This window comes from Brienomyrus brachyistius, chromosome 4, assembly GCF_023856365.1.
Source record: "Brienomyrus brachyistius isolate T26 chromosome 4, BBRACH_0.4, whole genome shotgun sequence".
In the NCBI taxonomy this organism is placed as follows: Eukaryota; Metazoa; Chordata; class Actinopteri; order Osteoglossiformes; family Mormyridae; genus Brienomyrus; species Brienomyrus brachyistius.
Genome location: NC_064536.1, coordinates 32,168,440 through 32,183,991, shown reverse-complemented (window position 1 = coordinate 32,183,991; position 15,552 = coordinate 32,168,440). Strand labels below are relative to the sequence as shown.

General features: G+C 44.8%; 2 protein-coding genes across 2 annotated transcripts in view; both read left to right on the top strand.

The window, feature by feature from the left end:
- Positions 1 to 14,746, top strand: part of LOC125740338 (uncharacterized) — a 115,180-nt gene extending 100,434 nt beyond the window's left edge. Inside the window, exons 2-7 of the mRNA XM_049011324.1 lie at positions 5,838 to 5,929; positions 6,506 to 6,543; positions 11,045 to 11,113; positions 11,795 to 11,854; positions 12,147 to 12,233; positions 13,692 to 14,746. Of these exons, the coding sequence (XP_048867281.1) occupies positions 5,838 to 5,929; positions 6,506 to 6,543; positions 11,045 to 11,113; positions 11,795 to 11,854; positions 12,147 to 12,233; positions 13,692 to 13,694 (349 nt within the window). The 3' untranslated portion in view covers positions 13,695 to 14,746. The remainder of the gene's footprint in view (positions 1 to 5,837; positions 5,930 to 6,505; positions 6,544 to 11,044; positions 11,114 to 11,794; positions 11,855 to 12,146; positions 12,234 to 13,691) is intronic.
- The window catches only part of LOC125740345 (polymeric immunoglobulin receptor-like), a 65,482-nt gene that overhangs the window by 11,276 nt on the left and 38,654 nt on the right, over positions 1 to 15,552 (top strand). The window lies entirely within an intron of this gene.

Sequence of the window (15,552 nt, the reverse complement as noted above, 5' to 3'; positions counted from 1 at the left end):
TGGGCTCAGTGACACACACACATATGGATCCTCTGATGCTCCTGTTTCTTCTCATTGCTGGGCTCATAGGTGAGTGTCACTCATTACAGTGGAACTGAGTAGAGATCTCTCTCCTGCTCCTCCACACACTGTCAGCTGCAGTTTGGAGATGATGATGGAGATCTGCTGCTAGTTACAATAATGTGGTCCTGGATATTTTGAATACTTTTTGATGTTTAACAAATGACACATTCTTGCATACAGGGGAAGCCACTTATAGTGATCACGGTACTATGGATCAAATGCTTGGGACAGAGCCATTCCTGTACAAATACTGTTTAGATAATTCAGTTATAGTAATCAAGCAGTCTGCTAACACTGATCATTTTGGGTCTTTTTCGACATGACGACCTATAGAAAAAATGAAAACTGAGGTAGTAATTCTTTTTTTATATATAATGTAATTTCACTTTGATCGTCCTGTAACTTTGCCTTGCGGTAACCTGCCTGCTTCTGGCTAGTTACCTAAGGCTAATGCTGCGTGCACAGAAAACATGAAAATGTGCTGTGAAAATACAAATGTATTGAACTGAATATTTATGTACAGTACTGTACTGTATTATAGCGTATTTGAATTATGCACAGTTCAGTAATTTAATTTGTACAGTACTGTAATTTGAAAAGCGTTTGAAACAGCTGTACTGTGTTTTGACATCGTCAATAAAATTCAGTGAATAGTTACGCTGTGCAGTTCATTACCTTATATTCATGTAAAAATATACAAACCTCAATTAGATAGTAATCTGCCTGAGGCATAAAGAAGAAGAAAAAAATTGGTTATACCGATCATCCACTTATAGTGATCAATTTTGCCCAGACAGGCGTGATATAAACAGTTTCCACTGTAATTTCAAAAGAGAAACATATACCTCGTGAATTTCCAATTTCGTTTTTTAAAAAAACAGATTTCATTTGTTTTTTAAAGTGCTTGCAAACTATTTCAGGAACAGTGATATTTAAGACATGACCAATCTATCGTGAATCAGATTATTGATATTGTAAGTATAATATCTAAATATACTGTGTGATGATGTCATCTCTCCCTTTTATTGATCAATCAGTAAAAAGACACTGTTACTGCAGATAAGATGCCCTCGTCTCTTGTACCCTGTGATTTTCTGTGAGGCTGACTGGGGTCATTTCAGCAGTACAGGTGGTTATGTGAGCAGACAGCCGAGATGCCATCTGTCATTTCTGTGTGTACAGTCAGTGGGGTCTAAACACCCAGCTTCATGTGCTACTGGAGCAGGTCTGTGTTTATCAGGGCTCAAGATCAACCTCAGGGATCGAGATTAGACCTGGTTGTCTTTCACTCTACAGTGGGTTTGGAGAGCTAGTTAACCTCTAGCTGGTAGAGACTAGGGGCAGTGTGGGGGCCTCACACCCCCAAGCTTGTGGTTTTGATATCTGACCTAGCTCTCTGTGGGCAGTTTGTATGTTCTTCCTGTATCTATGCTGGTTTCCTCTCAGTTCTCCGGTTTCTTCCCACAGTCCAAAGACACGTGGTTCAGGTGAATTGGTGCTTCTAAAAGTGCCCATAGTGACTGTGTGTGAGTGTTTGCCCTGTGACAGGCTGGCATCCTGTCCTGGGTGTTCCCCTGTCTTGTGCTCTGTGCTGCCTCAGATCAGCTCCACACTCGCTGTACTGTACTGACCCTGTACTGGATAAGCATGTGGAAGATGGATGGCTGAACTAAAATACATTTAAATACTTTCTGTATCTCATTCTTAAGTCAAATACCACAGAATTAAGTTTACAAATGAAGCCTTAGTGTCACAGGGGTGTGGTCGTCCCACAGTGACAAGCCCATTCATTCACCTCATCTAGGCCTTTTACTAGGGATTTAAGGTCCTGGTTTTCCTCTCAGACCCCAGAACACACTCCCAGACTCAGATTCCCGATCCCACATCCCGCTGTAGCCCTTCCCAAGATCCGACACCTGTTTTGTTTTCCTGTGTCTCTCCCTTGTTCTTGTGTCTTTGTCTTTTAAACCCCGTGGTTCTAATAAATGAATGTGACCCTAATCCAAGCATTATACAAACATTATACAGTTACTTAGAGATACTGTGATGTGGAAAATGTGAATTCAGTTGGTTGTTCTCCCTGCAGGTGCTGACAGTGTGTCCACAGTTGGATGGGTGACTGTACAGAGAGGAGGATCTGTCACCATCCCATGTTTCTGTGATGACAGATATAAGGCACATGTGAAATCCTGGTGTAAAGGGAGTTATTGGAAGTCATGTACTCCCATAGTACACACTGACTCTCGACAGGAGGGTAACGTGTCAATCAGAGATGATCCTGACCAGCGAGTCTTCACTGTGACCATCAACAATCTGACAGCTGGGGACTCTGGTTGGTACTCATGCTTTGTAAATATCAGTGGAGCTTCAGATGTTGGAGATCGGGTTTACCTGTCAGTCACTGAAGGTAAGATGTCTATACAAAATATCTGATCAGACCCTTTTCGTACATATATTTCTATATAAGTATGAATGCAAATGTTCATTGTTTGAGCTGAAAATGACTGTAAAGTATTTATTTGTAAATAAGGATGGAATTAATATTAGGACACACTTCTTACCTCCCTTCAAGGGTGTAAATTTCTATCCATCCATACATCCATGCAAGGAACAACCTAGGATGGGACACCAACCTGTCGCAGGGCATGCACACACAGACACACACACACACGCACACAGACCTGTACTCATATCTTCGTGGGGAGTCTCCATTCATTTCTATGGGCACAACCCTAATCCCGACAATGACACCCTTAACCCCTACCCAGCCCTAACCTTAACCATAAGTAATCAATCAAAATACAAGACTCTTGGCATTTTTAGTTTTTTTATTGCAGTCACATATTTTTAGAGAACTGAATTTCTCCTTATGGGAACTGAAAAAAATGGTCCCCACAACGTCAAAATTACAGGTTTTTATTACATTGTGGGGACATTTGGTCCCCACAATGTAATGTCTATCTGACCTTTACAAATACTCACATACAGCCATTGCGCAGTGGGGAGCCAGCACAGTGAGGAATCCCTGGAGGAAACCCCACGATGACATGGGGGGAGCATGCAAACTCCACAGACACAGAGCCATACCAGAGAGTCAGACTCTGGTTGCAGATCTGTGAGGCAACAGCACTAAGCACTACATCACCGTGCCATTAGCAAAGCAGATTTTAATATTCTTTGTTTAGTATTCTACCTCTTTATTAATTTGTGCATAAATGGTGTAAGTGGGAAAGAGAGTTAATCAGCCTGGTAATTTTCATACTGTTCCTGCAGGTGTGTCCACACTGAGACGGGTGTCTGTACAGAGAGCAGGATCTGTCACCATCCCATGTTTATATGGTGACAGATATAAAACTCATGTGAAATACTGGTGCAGAGGGTTTAATGTAAGTTCATGTGCTCTCATAGTACAGACTGACTCTCCACAGGAGGGTAAAGGGTGAGTCAGAGATGATCCTGACCAGCGAATCTTCACTGTGACCATCAACAATCTGACAGCTGAGGACTCTGATAGGTACTGTGTGAAGCATAGTGGAGCCTCAGATGTTGGAGATCGGGTTAACCTGTCAGTCACTGATGGTAAGATGTCTGTACTGCAGACTGTAGCCAATGAAATGCACAGTATGTAACATGTCATTTAGCCAGAAAGGAAGGACGTTAACAGAAATATTAAAGGAAAAGATGCTTTTATACTATAAAAATCTGCATTTTATTTTCATTCAATGTGATAAACGAGACTTGGAAGAAGTAACAAGTGATAGTTTAAATGGGCGACTTCATGAGGTTAAATATGATAAGTAATATGTTAAGAAATGTCAGTTTATTTGACAAACATTTACATATGCATGTTGTAATGGGCTGATATTCATAAACATTTCATTGCTATGCAAATCTTTGAGTGTTTTACCTGTGTGTTCAGGTCCTCCAGGGCTGTCAGTAGACAAACAGGAGGTGATGGGTGTGGAAGGAGGCAGTGTCAGTGTTCAGTGTCGCTATGGAAACAACAACAAACCAAGGACGTGGTGTAAGATTGGGGGCTTCTGTGCATCAGAGAGATCTGGGGGTTTGGATGGGAGGCCTGTCCTGATCAGGGATGACACAGAAAATAAAGTCTTCAGTGTGACAATGAGTGGACTGGAGAGGAAGGACACTGGCTGGTATTGGTGTGCTGCTGGAAACCTGCAGCTCCCAGTTCATATTACTGTTAAACGTAAGTAATTCATTTAAATCTGCATGTGAATCATCTATGCTTGAATATAAATGGATACAAACTAATTAACCCTACAGTTTCCTTCATGAAGGGGATCTGTGCTTCTTTGTGGGGATAGTCCCCTGTTTTCAGATATTGTGAAATAAGGTAATTTATTGGGATTATAGTTTCTATGCTAGTGGCACGGTGGTCCAGAAGGCGGCGCTGTTACTTAACACCTTCATGTTTAGGGGTTTGAATCTGGCTTCTGCTCTGTGTGTGTGGAGTTTGCATGTTCTCCATGTGCTGTGTGGGTTTCCTCCCGCAGTCCAAAGACATGAAGTCAGGCTAAATGGTGTCTCTAATAGAGAGTGTGTGTCTATGTACCCTATGACTGACTGGCATCCTGTCCAGGATGTACTCCATCCCTGTGCCCTGTCCTGCCTGGGATAGGCTCCAGGCCCCACATCCCTGACCAGGAGAAAGGGGTAGAAGATAGATGGGTGGATGGCTGTAGTTTTATGTGTCTATGAATGTATTGGAATATTGACTTACACATCAGCCTTAATTCTTAGAGAGACATCCTGTAATTCAGCTCTGATAACCTCATCAGATACAGATCACGCTCTGTTTGTTACACCTGGAAGCTGTACTGAGTCCTCAGGATGCAGCAACTGGTAGTTTATGATCAGTCTGTAATATGACAAAAATTTTCCACAGACATACAGCCAGCCACTTGTTATGTATACAAATCTAGACAAATCCATGTAGCTTGCAACTTAATTCAGGCTTTTTTCATCCTTATGGGGATGAATTGTTACTACTCAAGTAATTTCAATTCAATTTTATTTATATAGCGCTTTTAACAACAGTCATAGTCACAAAGAGCTTTACATATAACCGGCGCGAACCCCCACCAAGTAAGCCTGAGGCGATACTGGCAAGGAAAGACTCCCTCTAGCAGGAAGAAACACACATTAACATTAGTTCAAGATTATGACCCTAATTCATTGTTCTCCATCTAATCATTTTCTCTGTAGAATATCTTTCATAATTTATATTTCAGTTTCAAGAGTGACCTTTTCTTAGTCTTTATTGACTAACAGAACACTGTTTTTTATTAACAATCCTTTCTCCTGTTTCCACTGCTCTCCCTTTCTCTGCACATGATGAAGAAGGAGGGGATTAATAATGAAAAACGGAGGTAAGCATTCAGCAGCATTTACAGTAGTGTGGGGGTCCAGCTAGCAGCATTTACCTGATCACAAAGTAATGGGAAACTGTCATTTTAATTTTAAGGAAAAAAAAAAATAAAATTTTATTTCATTTTCTTAATAATAAACTTGAGATCCCATCCCATCCAGGGTGAGCCCTTGCCTTGTGCCCTGTGCTGCTGGGGAATAACTGCAGGCCTGTTTTTACAAAATAATGTAACATGTTGTGTGATAATCTCTAACTATTTTCATGCTCTTTGTTAATGTCTCCTGTTCCTCACATGTGTCCTGTGTAATAGTACAGATGTGGCTGTACCGTGTTTCTATAAAGCATGTAAGACTTTACTGTTCACATCCACCCTCTTATTCAGCTCTTTGATCCAGCTGGCTCTGTATGTAGGACTGAGCTTATTGGTGCTGCTGTTGGTCATCATCATCACATGGAAAGTGCGGGACAAACACAGTGAGTGGCAACTTCATGCTTTTATCCTTTTCCAAAGATTGCTTGACAGGGACACAGACAGCAGCATTCAGACACACAGGTCTATGCAGTGAAATTAAAACATAGAACGTGGTCACAACCCTTTGGAAAAAGAATAACAGTGCAGAGCTAAAATCCACTATAGTACAAACAGGACATCAGAGGACAGCAGCCCTGAAGGAGCCTTTCTAACCCGAACCCTTTCCTCCATGATCCTGCAGACTTTCCTCTGACCCCCTGAGTCTGTGTCCACCCAGCTGAGCTTATAAAAACCTCCCTGAATTAGTTATTCTAACCAGGGCCGGCTGGGATTCACTGATTGGTTACCAGCAAGCTCAGACTGGTAATCAGTTGTCATAGAAATAAGAAAACTATTGCCCCTATTCAGTAGATAGTTTTACTCATTAATTAGACTTGATAATATTTTCAGATGTATGTACATGCTGATTAAAAGTGAATGTGTTTGTTACAAAGCAAGTCATCTGTGTCGGTTAAGGACAGAGACAATGGTGTCAGCAGAATAATTTTCTATTTTTTTCCTCATTTCTTTCCTTGTAGAGAAAAATGTGGCTGGGAGCCAAAATCTAGGAAGGACAGTAAGTTCATGTTTCATATGGGAAGAAAATCTGTCATGCTCCGATCGTGCCGATCCTCATGTGTGCAACGCCCCCTCACCTACCTCATGTTGAATCCTCGTGTTATCAGCTGCTTCTTGTTACATATAATTAGTCCTGTGTATTTAAGTCCGCCTCAGAGTATGTTTCCCCATTCAGCCCATAGTTATGATTAATACTTGTGTTCCCGATCGTGGCATATATGGTTGCCCGTGTCTTGTATGCACCCTGTACGACCCTCGCATGTCTTTAGCATCGTGTAAATTACTCACTTTTATGTACACGCACAAAAAACACGTCACGTCTGGGGAATATTAAGGGGACAGTATACGGGATGAGGAGAGCAATTTTTTTGGAAAAAATAAATGAACAGCTTCGGTCTTCCTTAAAACGTGACATTTTGGCGACGAGAATAGAGCTTGCACTTCCACCACCTTCACCTTCTCTTGCACTTCCCGGCGAACCTCCTGTCCCTTGGACTCGCTGGCTGGAATCATTCCAGACATACTCGGATGTCCTGGGACAGCATGAAGTCAGCGACGCTCGGAAGAAAGCCATACTTATTCACTGCTTAGGCACGGAAGGACGGCAGATCTTTCGGACGCTCGGACCTGCGGAGATGTATGAAGACGCTGTTTCGCTCCTGGGTTCTCACTTCGCAGCTCCACAAAGTGTCATCCTGTGGCAGATTCTTTTTCGCCGAAGGCGACAGCAGCCGGGTGAGTCCGTACATCAGTACGTGGCTAATCTGCGTGGTTTAGCCAGTCTTTGTAAATTTGGTGGCATGCAGGATGAATTCATTCGTGGTCAGCTGGCTGAACACTCTAACCACCCTAAAATTAGAGAGCGACTGTTGACGGCAGCACATGACCTCGCTATCGCTATACAAGTCGCGTTTCAAATTGAAACAGCAGCGGAGTTTACGTCTAAATTACCTTACCCCGCTGTCACCTCGCTCCCTGCACAATATGTATCTGCATCACAGCCACCTTCGTCAGGACTATCTGAAGTTGGTTCAGAAGTGCATTATACACCGCGAAAGCAACAACGACAACGCTGTGGGAATTGTGGCTCATTCTCCAATGTGTCGACCCGCCCGTCTGATCCTCCTGGATGCCGTGGAATCCCCGTGTTTACCAGCTGTTTCGAAGTGTCTTCATTAGTTTTGTGTATTTATGTCCAGGTCAGAGAATGTTTCCCTAGTTCTGTCATTGTATTGTTATGGTGATTTTTGTTCCGTATGCCGATCCGGCTCCCTATTAAATCCCTTTTTGTCCTTCGCCTGTTTTCCCAGTCCGAGCTTGCCGTATCATGACGCCGTGTTACTGGGGCCCGGAGCTGTCCTGCCCATGGGCAACGGTGCCAGCGCTGTGGCAAAGTTAACCATTTTGCCAAAGTATGCCGGTCGACACCTGCAAATTCTACAGCGCTGTCACTCTCCACTGTACCTCCATCTGCTTCTACAACTATTCACACTGCCAGCTTTTAAAACCTGTACTGCAGAGCTGGACAAAGTCTGCCTTCCCCTCTTATTGGGTACTGGGGCCACATTCTCTCTGTTAAATCTAGATACTGTACGGTAGTTTTTTTCCCATGTGCCACTTTCTAAGGCCGTTCCTGCTCCATGTGGCTATGGCACTTCCAAAATTCACATGTTAGGCTCCAGCCGGCTATCAGTCCGCTGTGGCTCTAAACTAGTCCCAGACTTTCCCTTTCACGTCTCCCACCATTTTGCCAACATGGGCCTTGACTTTTTTACTGCCCTTGGATTCTTCCTACTGGATACGACTGGATCTGCCGTTTTAACTTGCCATGGCAGCAGCAGTCCCCTGTTGGAGGGCGTAGGCTGTCTCTCCACATTTAATCACCAACCCCTACTTGTCCCATCTATAACTTCAGTACTTCAGCTCCCATGTTGAGTCCCCTGGCCCTTCATGATGGTGTTGCTGCTGAGCTGCGCCACCTGCTGGAGGCAGACATTATTGAGCTAGTTGATGCTTCTCAGTGGATCTCAAATCTGGTGATAGCTAAGTAGAAATGCAGGAGTCTGTGTCGACCTCCGGGCTGTAAACAAGGCCGTCGTCCCTGACAAGTACCCCCTCCCTTCCATAGTAGAAGTCACTTCCCACTTTCATGGCTCGATGGTCTTCACAAAACTGGGCCTTCGTCGGAGCTATCTGCAGATCCCTCTCCAGCCTGACAGCCAGAATCTCACGGCTTTTGTGACACATGCTGGAGTGTTTCAGTGCACATGGGTCTCATTTGGGCTTAGCTCTGCCCCCAGCTGCTTCCAGAAGATTATGACTACCATCTTCACTGGCATACCTGGGGTGATTATCTACCTCGATGACATCATGGTCCATGGATTCTGCCTCACGGCTGAGGGCCTCATTCCACTTCAACCTAATATTGAGGCCATTCAGCGTATTTCTGGACCCACGAATGCTAACCAGGTTCTCTCTTTCCTGGGCATAACAGCTTATTACCTGTGTTTTTGGCCTCACTACTCCGCTACCACAGCTCCATTACATCAGCTGCTGCAGAAAGATGCATTTGGATGCCAGCCTGCTTTGAGGCTTTCCAGCTCCGGAAGTCCCATCTCACATCACCTCCTATCCTGGCAAACTTTTCCCTCTCCTGCCCCACCTCTGTCACCTGTGATGCCTCAGCTGTGGCAGTTGGAGCTGTACTGTCACAGCTGCAGGATGGAGTGGACTGGCCCATTGGCTCTGCCTCCCGTGCTCTCACCCCCACCGAACGGAAATATTCCGTGGGCGAACGTGAGGCTCTAGCCTGTGTCTGGGCCTGTGAGCGGTGGCACATGTATCTTTATGGCAGGGCATTTACACTGCGCACTGACCACTAGGCCCTGACAGTACAGTACAATATCATCCTGTTTTACCCCAGGTTGTGATAACGTTGTGGCAGACCTGCTGTCCCGCTACAGCCAGTATCCTGCAGCACCTGACTCCATCTCTCAGGAACCAGACCTCAGCCAGATGATGCACACACCACTGAAGACAGCTGTCTCCTTTGATGAACTCCGGCTGGCCTCAGAACCAGACCCAGTCCTTCCTCAGCTTCGTACATACATTCGCACAGGCTGGCCGACTGAAGTCTCTGCTGAGGTGACCCCTTACCACAGGGTCAGGGATGAGCTTTCATGTTGGAATGAGCACTGCGTAGCTCGTGGAGCTGTCACAGTGGTGCCAAGCAGCCTTCAGGCCCGTGTTCTTAGCATGGCACATGAAGGCCATTTGGGCATTGTACATGTCAAACCACGTTGTAGGGACCTAGTATGGTGGCCCGGCATTGATAGGGACATAGAAAATCTAGTTAGGGATTGTGCAGCTTGCCTTATGAGCAGGAAAATGGGCCAACCTGCACCACCCCCCCTGCAGCCTCCGGTTTGGCCCATCCTGGGGAACATCTCCTACTGGATATCTGTGGGGAACTACATGGAGTTCCACACCAGCAGCGGTTCCTCCTTGTGGTGCATGATCTCCACTCTAAGTGGCCTGAGGTGGTCTCCACTGGCACTGTCACGGCACGGGTACTCACTGACTTTTTAGACGCCCTCTTTGCTCGATGGGAACTTCCTCTGGCTATTACGATGGATAATGGGCCCCAATTTGTGTCTGCTGAGTTCGAAGCCTTTCTGACGGATCCAGGCATCCGTCACATCTGCACAGCTTCATATCACCCCCAGGCCGATGGCGGAGCGGAGCGTCTCAATCAGACCCTTAAGTATGGCATCTGAGCCCACTTAGCTGAAGGTTACCCCTTTTCAGCGGTGCTCCTTCACACACTGCTCCATTACAGAGCCACCAAGCACAGCACAACAGGCTGCTCGCCAGCGTCACTTATGTTGGGCTGCGAACTGCAGCTTCCACTGGATCGACTCAAGGCCAGTGGCCCCTCCCCCTACATGCTGCCACAGGGTGTCCGCCCAGCAGCACAAGATGAAGCTGCGGTTTGATCAGTCCTGGATGGCGAGGAACCCCACTATTGCCGTTAGGTTATGTACTCACACAAAAAACAAGTTACGTTTGGGGAATATTAAGGGGACAGTGCTCAGGAAGAGGAGAGCAGTTTTTTTGGGAAAAAATGACTGAACAGCTTCGGTTTACAACCTGCCTCATGTCTTCCTTAAAACGCGACACCCACCGTTTGCGTACCTGACGGTCCAGCGTCTGACATTCCTGTGTTTTCATACTGTGTTAGGTCTGGTGCTCGTTGGGTGCTTCTTATTTTCCTGCTAAAGACTGCAGATAAAGAGCATGTTCTACCCCGACAAGCAAGTCTTTTTGTTCTTTGCTGCTCTTTCAATGTCTTGGTCTGCTTGGTGCCACAATATTATATGAAAAAAAAACTGAATCCGAACTGTCAACAGCCTGTAACTCGTTCAGTTTCTGTATAAAAAGATGATGTAAAATGAACGAGGTGTGAATGTTTTGAACACTCAACTGTAACTTTGTTCTAGCTGAACCCAGAACCTGAATATGCAGTAATAGACAGAACTGGCATCAGCGAGGGAGACCCCCCAGGACAGGTAAGGCACAGGAATAAAGTACATACAATGATATCATGAGGCTGCGGGGCTGGTCTGCTCAACTGATCATTCAGGTTATCGGCTTATACTGTGTGTGTAATCATGTTACATAATGTGTGTACTTATGTACTTGCGCTGTAAATAGAGTGTTGTAACAGTGTAATATCAGAGTAGTGTCTCCTGTGTGTGTTTTTGATAGTTCCTACCCCCAGTGCTTGAATCTTAAGATTCTATCAGGTCTGGATGCTGTTTCAATATTAGTTTAAATACTAGAACCTGTGGCCATAGGTGGAAATTAGTGGGAGAACATTTTAAAACGAATTTGAGGAAGCACTTCTTTACACAGTGTGTAGTTAGAGTATGGAATAGTCTAACTGTTAGTGTAGCGCATCAAACAGCTCCAAGGACTGTGTCGGTACTCCTCTTGTCATTCAGTACCGGGTGCTGATAGTTCCTTTATTATTCATTGCCAGTTCAAAAGTGAGTTACTGCATTATGGTAAAAATGGTTTCTAAATGGAAATAAAAAGTCTTAATTTTGGACAATAACTTTAATGGTAAAGTCATTTGCTTGTACATTGGATTATCTCCAAATTCATCAATAATGACGTTTCATTGTTGTTAGTTAAAGAATGGACAGGTGGTTCTGTAGAGATACATGGTCATAATGTTCCTCTCTCAGACCCCTGAGGAGCCTGGTGCTGATGTCACCTACAGCTCCATTGTCCTGCCAGTTCTAGAGGTAAGATGGTTTCATGTAAATCAGTTTTTGTGATACTGCTCCTATGCCCATACCAATGAGAGTGACAAGTATATCAATAATGTACTGACTGGGCAGGTACATCTACACCTCAGCTGATCTCTCAGATCCATGTGTATCAGAATTAGCTGTAATGAACCAAGAAGTACCATGATACCCCTGATATTTCATAGTGATTCACATGGGAGGTTTGGGAGTTTGGGAGTGGATTTGTAGTTTCTGTACAAAGGTTGGTCTTGTACCTCTACTGTAAGCAGCTAAATACTCTCAGCAGGTGTCCTCAGGATGTTCTCCACACTGTCCTGCTGTGAACCCAGCCAGCGACGTGATCTACAGCTCAGTCACCCTGAAGCACAGAGAGGTGAGTTTGGACAATCTGCTGTAACATGAGCTGTGATACATTTAGTCTGTGCCATGCTGCATGTGGGTCATATGTTCACTGGTTATAAATGATGCCACCGGCCATGGAAGAAAATCTCGACTGCACTCGTTAAAGAACAGCATTACTTTTTATAACGTAACTGCCGTACTTAACGATTATGAGAAACATAAAACACACTTTAGTTCGACCTCCTAATGACAATTCAGTCTATTGGACATCTATAGACAACAGTAGTGGCTGGTTCCAAAATAAAGGAAAAACACCACAACTACATAAAATGACACTTTATAAGGACAAAATCCATACATCTAAGCAACACCCAAGCAATCCATGACCCCCGACGATCCAATGCACAAACCAATACAAGACGCATCACAGACCCACGCCGCCCAGCAAGAACCAATGGTAACTGCAGCCCCCCCTGAGCACCCCACACCCACTAAGCCACCAGCCAGGGGACGCCAGCCCACAGCCACCCCATACATCAACCGGCATGCCACCAAATTAGCTGGCACGTCAATTAACGCAAGAAGGAACCGCCAAGCATCACCCCCCAACAGACAACCCAGCAAGCGTGAAGCAGTCATGCAAAGCCAAAGCGACCCCACCGCCAGCCCATGACAACCCATGTATGTCAGCATCCATAGACATCCACCAGCGTACTTTACTGTCACTTCCTCTGCCCCGCTGGTCAGTGGTGCCGAGGAGGGGATATCACACACCCAGCACGTTTTCCCAGTCTCCGGGAATCGAAGAATAACAAAATCATCACTCATCTCCCTTAGTCTGCTGATGATTATACTTTTGTCCTGATATTGCTGACCGTTTCGGTATTTTATAACCATCTATTCGTATATTTTAGCTATATACACTCAGCTCTGCACTACAGCCACTTCCTAACCCTGATGTCATATGGGAGCTCCGGCCCCTCACACACTCTGCTCTCCAGCCACTTCCTAACCCTGATGTCATATGGGAGCTCCAGCCCCTCACACACTCTGCTCTACAGCCACTTCCTAACCCTGATGTCATATGGGAGCTCCGGCCCCTCACATACTCTGCCGTTTCGCTGATATTAAAGTGCCAGTATCACCGCAACAGAAAGGAAGAATTACTGTGGTACTAATTACACAATCAGATGGTCCCATGGCATCCAAGCTGCCAAAATATACACCCTGCCTACTGTTCACCTAGCTATGAGTTTCCTTTGACACTGTATATGGTCATGATTCCAGCATCATACCTGCGGTTCACTTGCCATCAGATTTTAAACCGGATGAAGCTAAAGAGGTTTCCCAGATTAATGTATCACTCTGGTTCATTTCCTGTTCCTGTAGCACTAACATTGATTCTCTACATTCCCTGAAATGCTAAGGAAGGTGTTAGTGTCTGAGAAACCAAACTGATGTTAATGCTTATCTGTTATTCCTCGTGCAGTAGGGGGCAGCAACACAGAGAGGCTCCTCTACATGTGGGGAGCTGCTGCCCAGGATGAGAGCTGTGAGGGACACGCAGACACTCCAGTGATGGGGAGGGAAAATCACCAGAGAGGAGCATCTTACAGTGATGTGAGCTGTATTTAAATGGCATGCAGCACTGTCACATTGCAGTGCAACAGTAAGAATCAGCCAGTGAGAAACAGACATTCGTGGCTGTTGTGCATTTTTACCGTGATCAAGACGCCATTTGCTGCACTTGTACGTCGCTTTGGAGAAAAACTTTTGCTAAATAAGATAAATGTAAATGTGAGGTTTTATTCTGGCGGTCTGTGAAATGTCACTTTTATATTAATGGAGAAAATATCATTAGTAGTATTAGTTTATTTGTATAATATAAAATGTCTATTATCATAATATACAGTATTTTGAGAAAGTATTGGCCAGTGTCTCTTTCTCTTGTCTGTCCGTCCTTCCTTCCTTCCTTCCATCCATCCATCCATCCATTTTCTGCCGCTTATCTGGGGTCCGGTCACAGGGGCAGCAGTCTAAGCAGGGATGCCCAGACCTCCCTCAGTTGGCTCAGTTCAATGCGGAGGAGCAGCGGCTTTACTCAGTGCTCCTCCCGAATGTCTGAGCTCCTCACCCTGTCTCTAAGGCTGAGCCCAGGCCTGCTGTGGAGGAAGCTCATTCCGGTCGTTTGTATCCACAGTCTCATTCTTTCAGTCACTACCCAGAGCTCAAGACCATAGGTGAGGGTAGGAAGATAGATCGACTGGTAAATCAAAAGCTTTGCCTTCCAGCTCAGCTCCCTCTTCACGAAGGATTCTTTCCACGTTTTCTTGCAAAGGAGAACATTGCATGTGATGTAGATGAAGTCCTGTGGCCTGACCGGATGCAGAGGCATGATGATGCGGCTGAATGACTGATTGATTTTGATGTAAAAATATGTAAAAGTACAGAGTGCATTTTGTTTTGCTGCAGGTTTCTTTGTTTGGATGTAAATAAGCTTTCATAAGTACAGGAATGTCCTAAATAAAGATTATTTTCCTTTTATCCCAGAGTGATTTGCATTTGTTTATGTAGTGTGTCAATTTCTGAGTAGTGTTTTGTGTGTTTTCTGACAGTTGTGCTTGATTTTGAGTAAAGTTAAAATAGTCTTGGTTCAACTGTTTGATTTTGCAAGACAAGTAAAAGGTTTTATGAGCATAGCTTGAACTTTAGGGTTTGTGCTTAGTGTTTTGAGAAAAGAAGAGGAGATTTTAGGAAATGCGTTTTAGCAATTCAGAAAAACTGTAATAGTCTGTGGTGGTAGCATGTTGACTAACTTTGATTTTAGAATTGACTGCAGTCTTCTTTGTGTCCACTATGTGGCAGCAGTATACAGGAAATGTCTTACTCTGTCACAGCTGCTGGTGTGTGTATAAATTCACATACTCTGATAAGAAGTAATTCTCCCTCCAACTGTTTGTCAGGGACCTGGGCAGGAATGAATTACATGCCGACTGTACATACAACAGAGATAGGCTCCTGAGAGAACTTTGCCAGAAGCTGAAACACGACTTTAAGAATGACACTGATCCAGAAGTGGATAGTTTAGGTCCAGAGAGTAAAAATCCAGTTTTAGATGTTGTTTCAAACAACTAGTTGTGTAAAGTGCCACAGACACAGAGTACTCAGCTGGTTGGTTGAAACTAAATCTTGGTCTGGACTTTTACTTTCTGGACCTGAACTATCCACTGCTGCACTGACCCCCACCTTCTTGGGGGAGGGAGTCAGTCCAGACCAGGTCCCGCCCCCCAGCTAATAGGCTCCCTGGAAGCTGAAGGGTGTTCCAGCTAGACAGTGCTAAGTGATCTGAG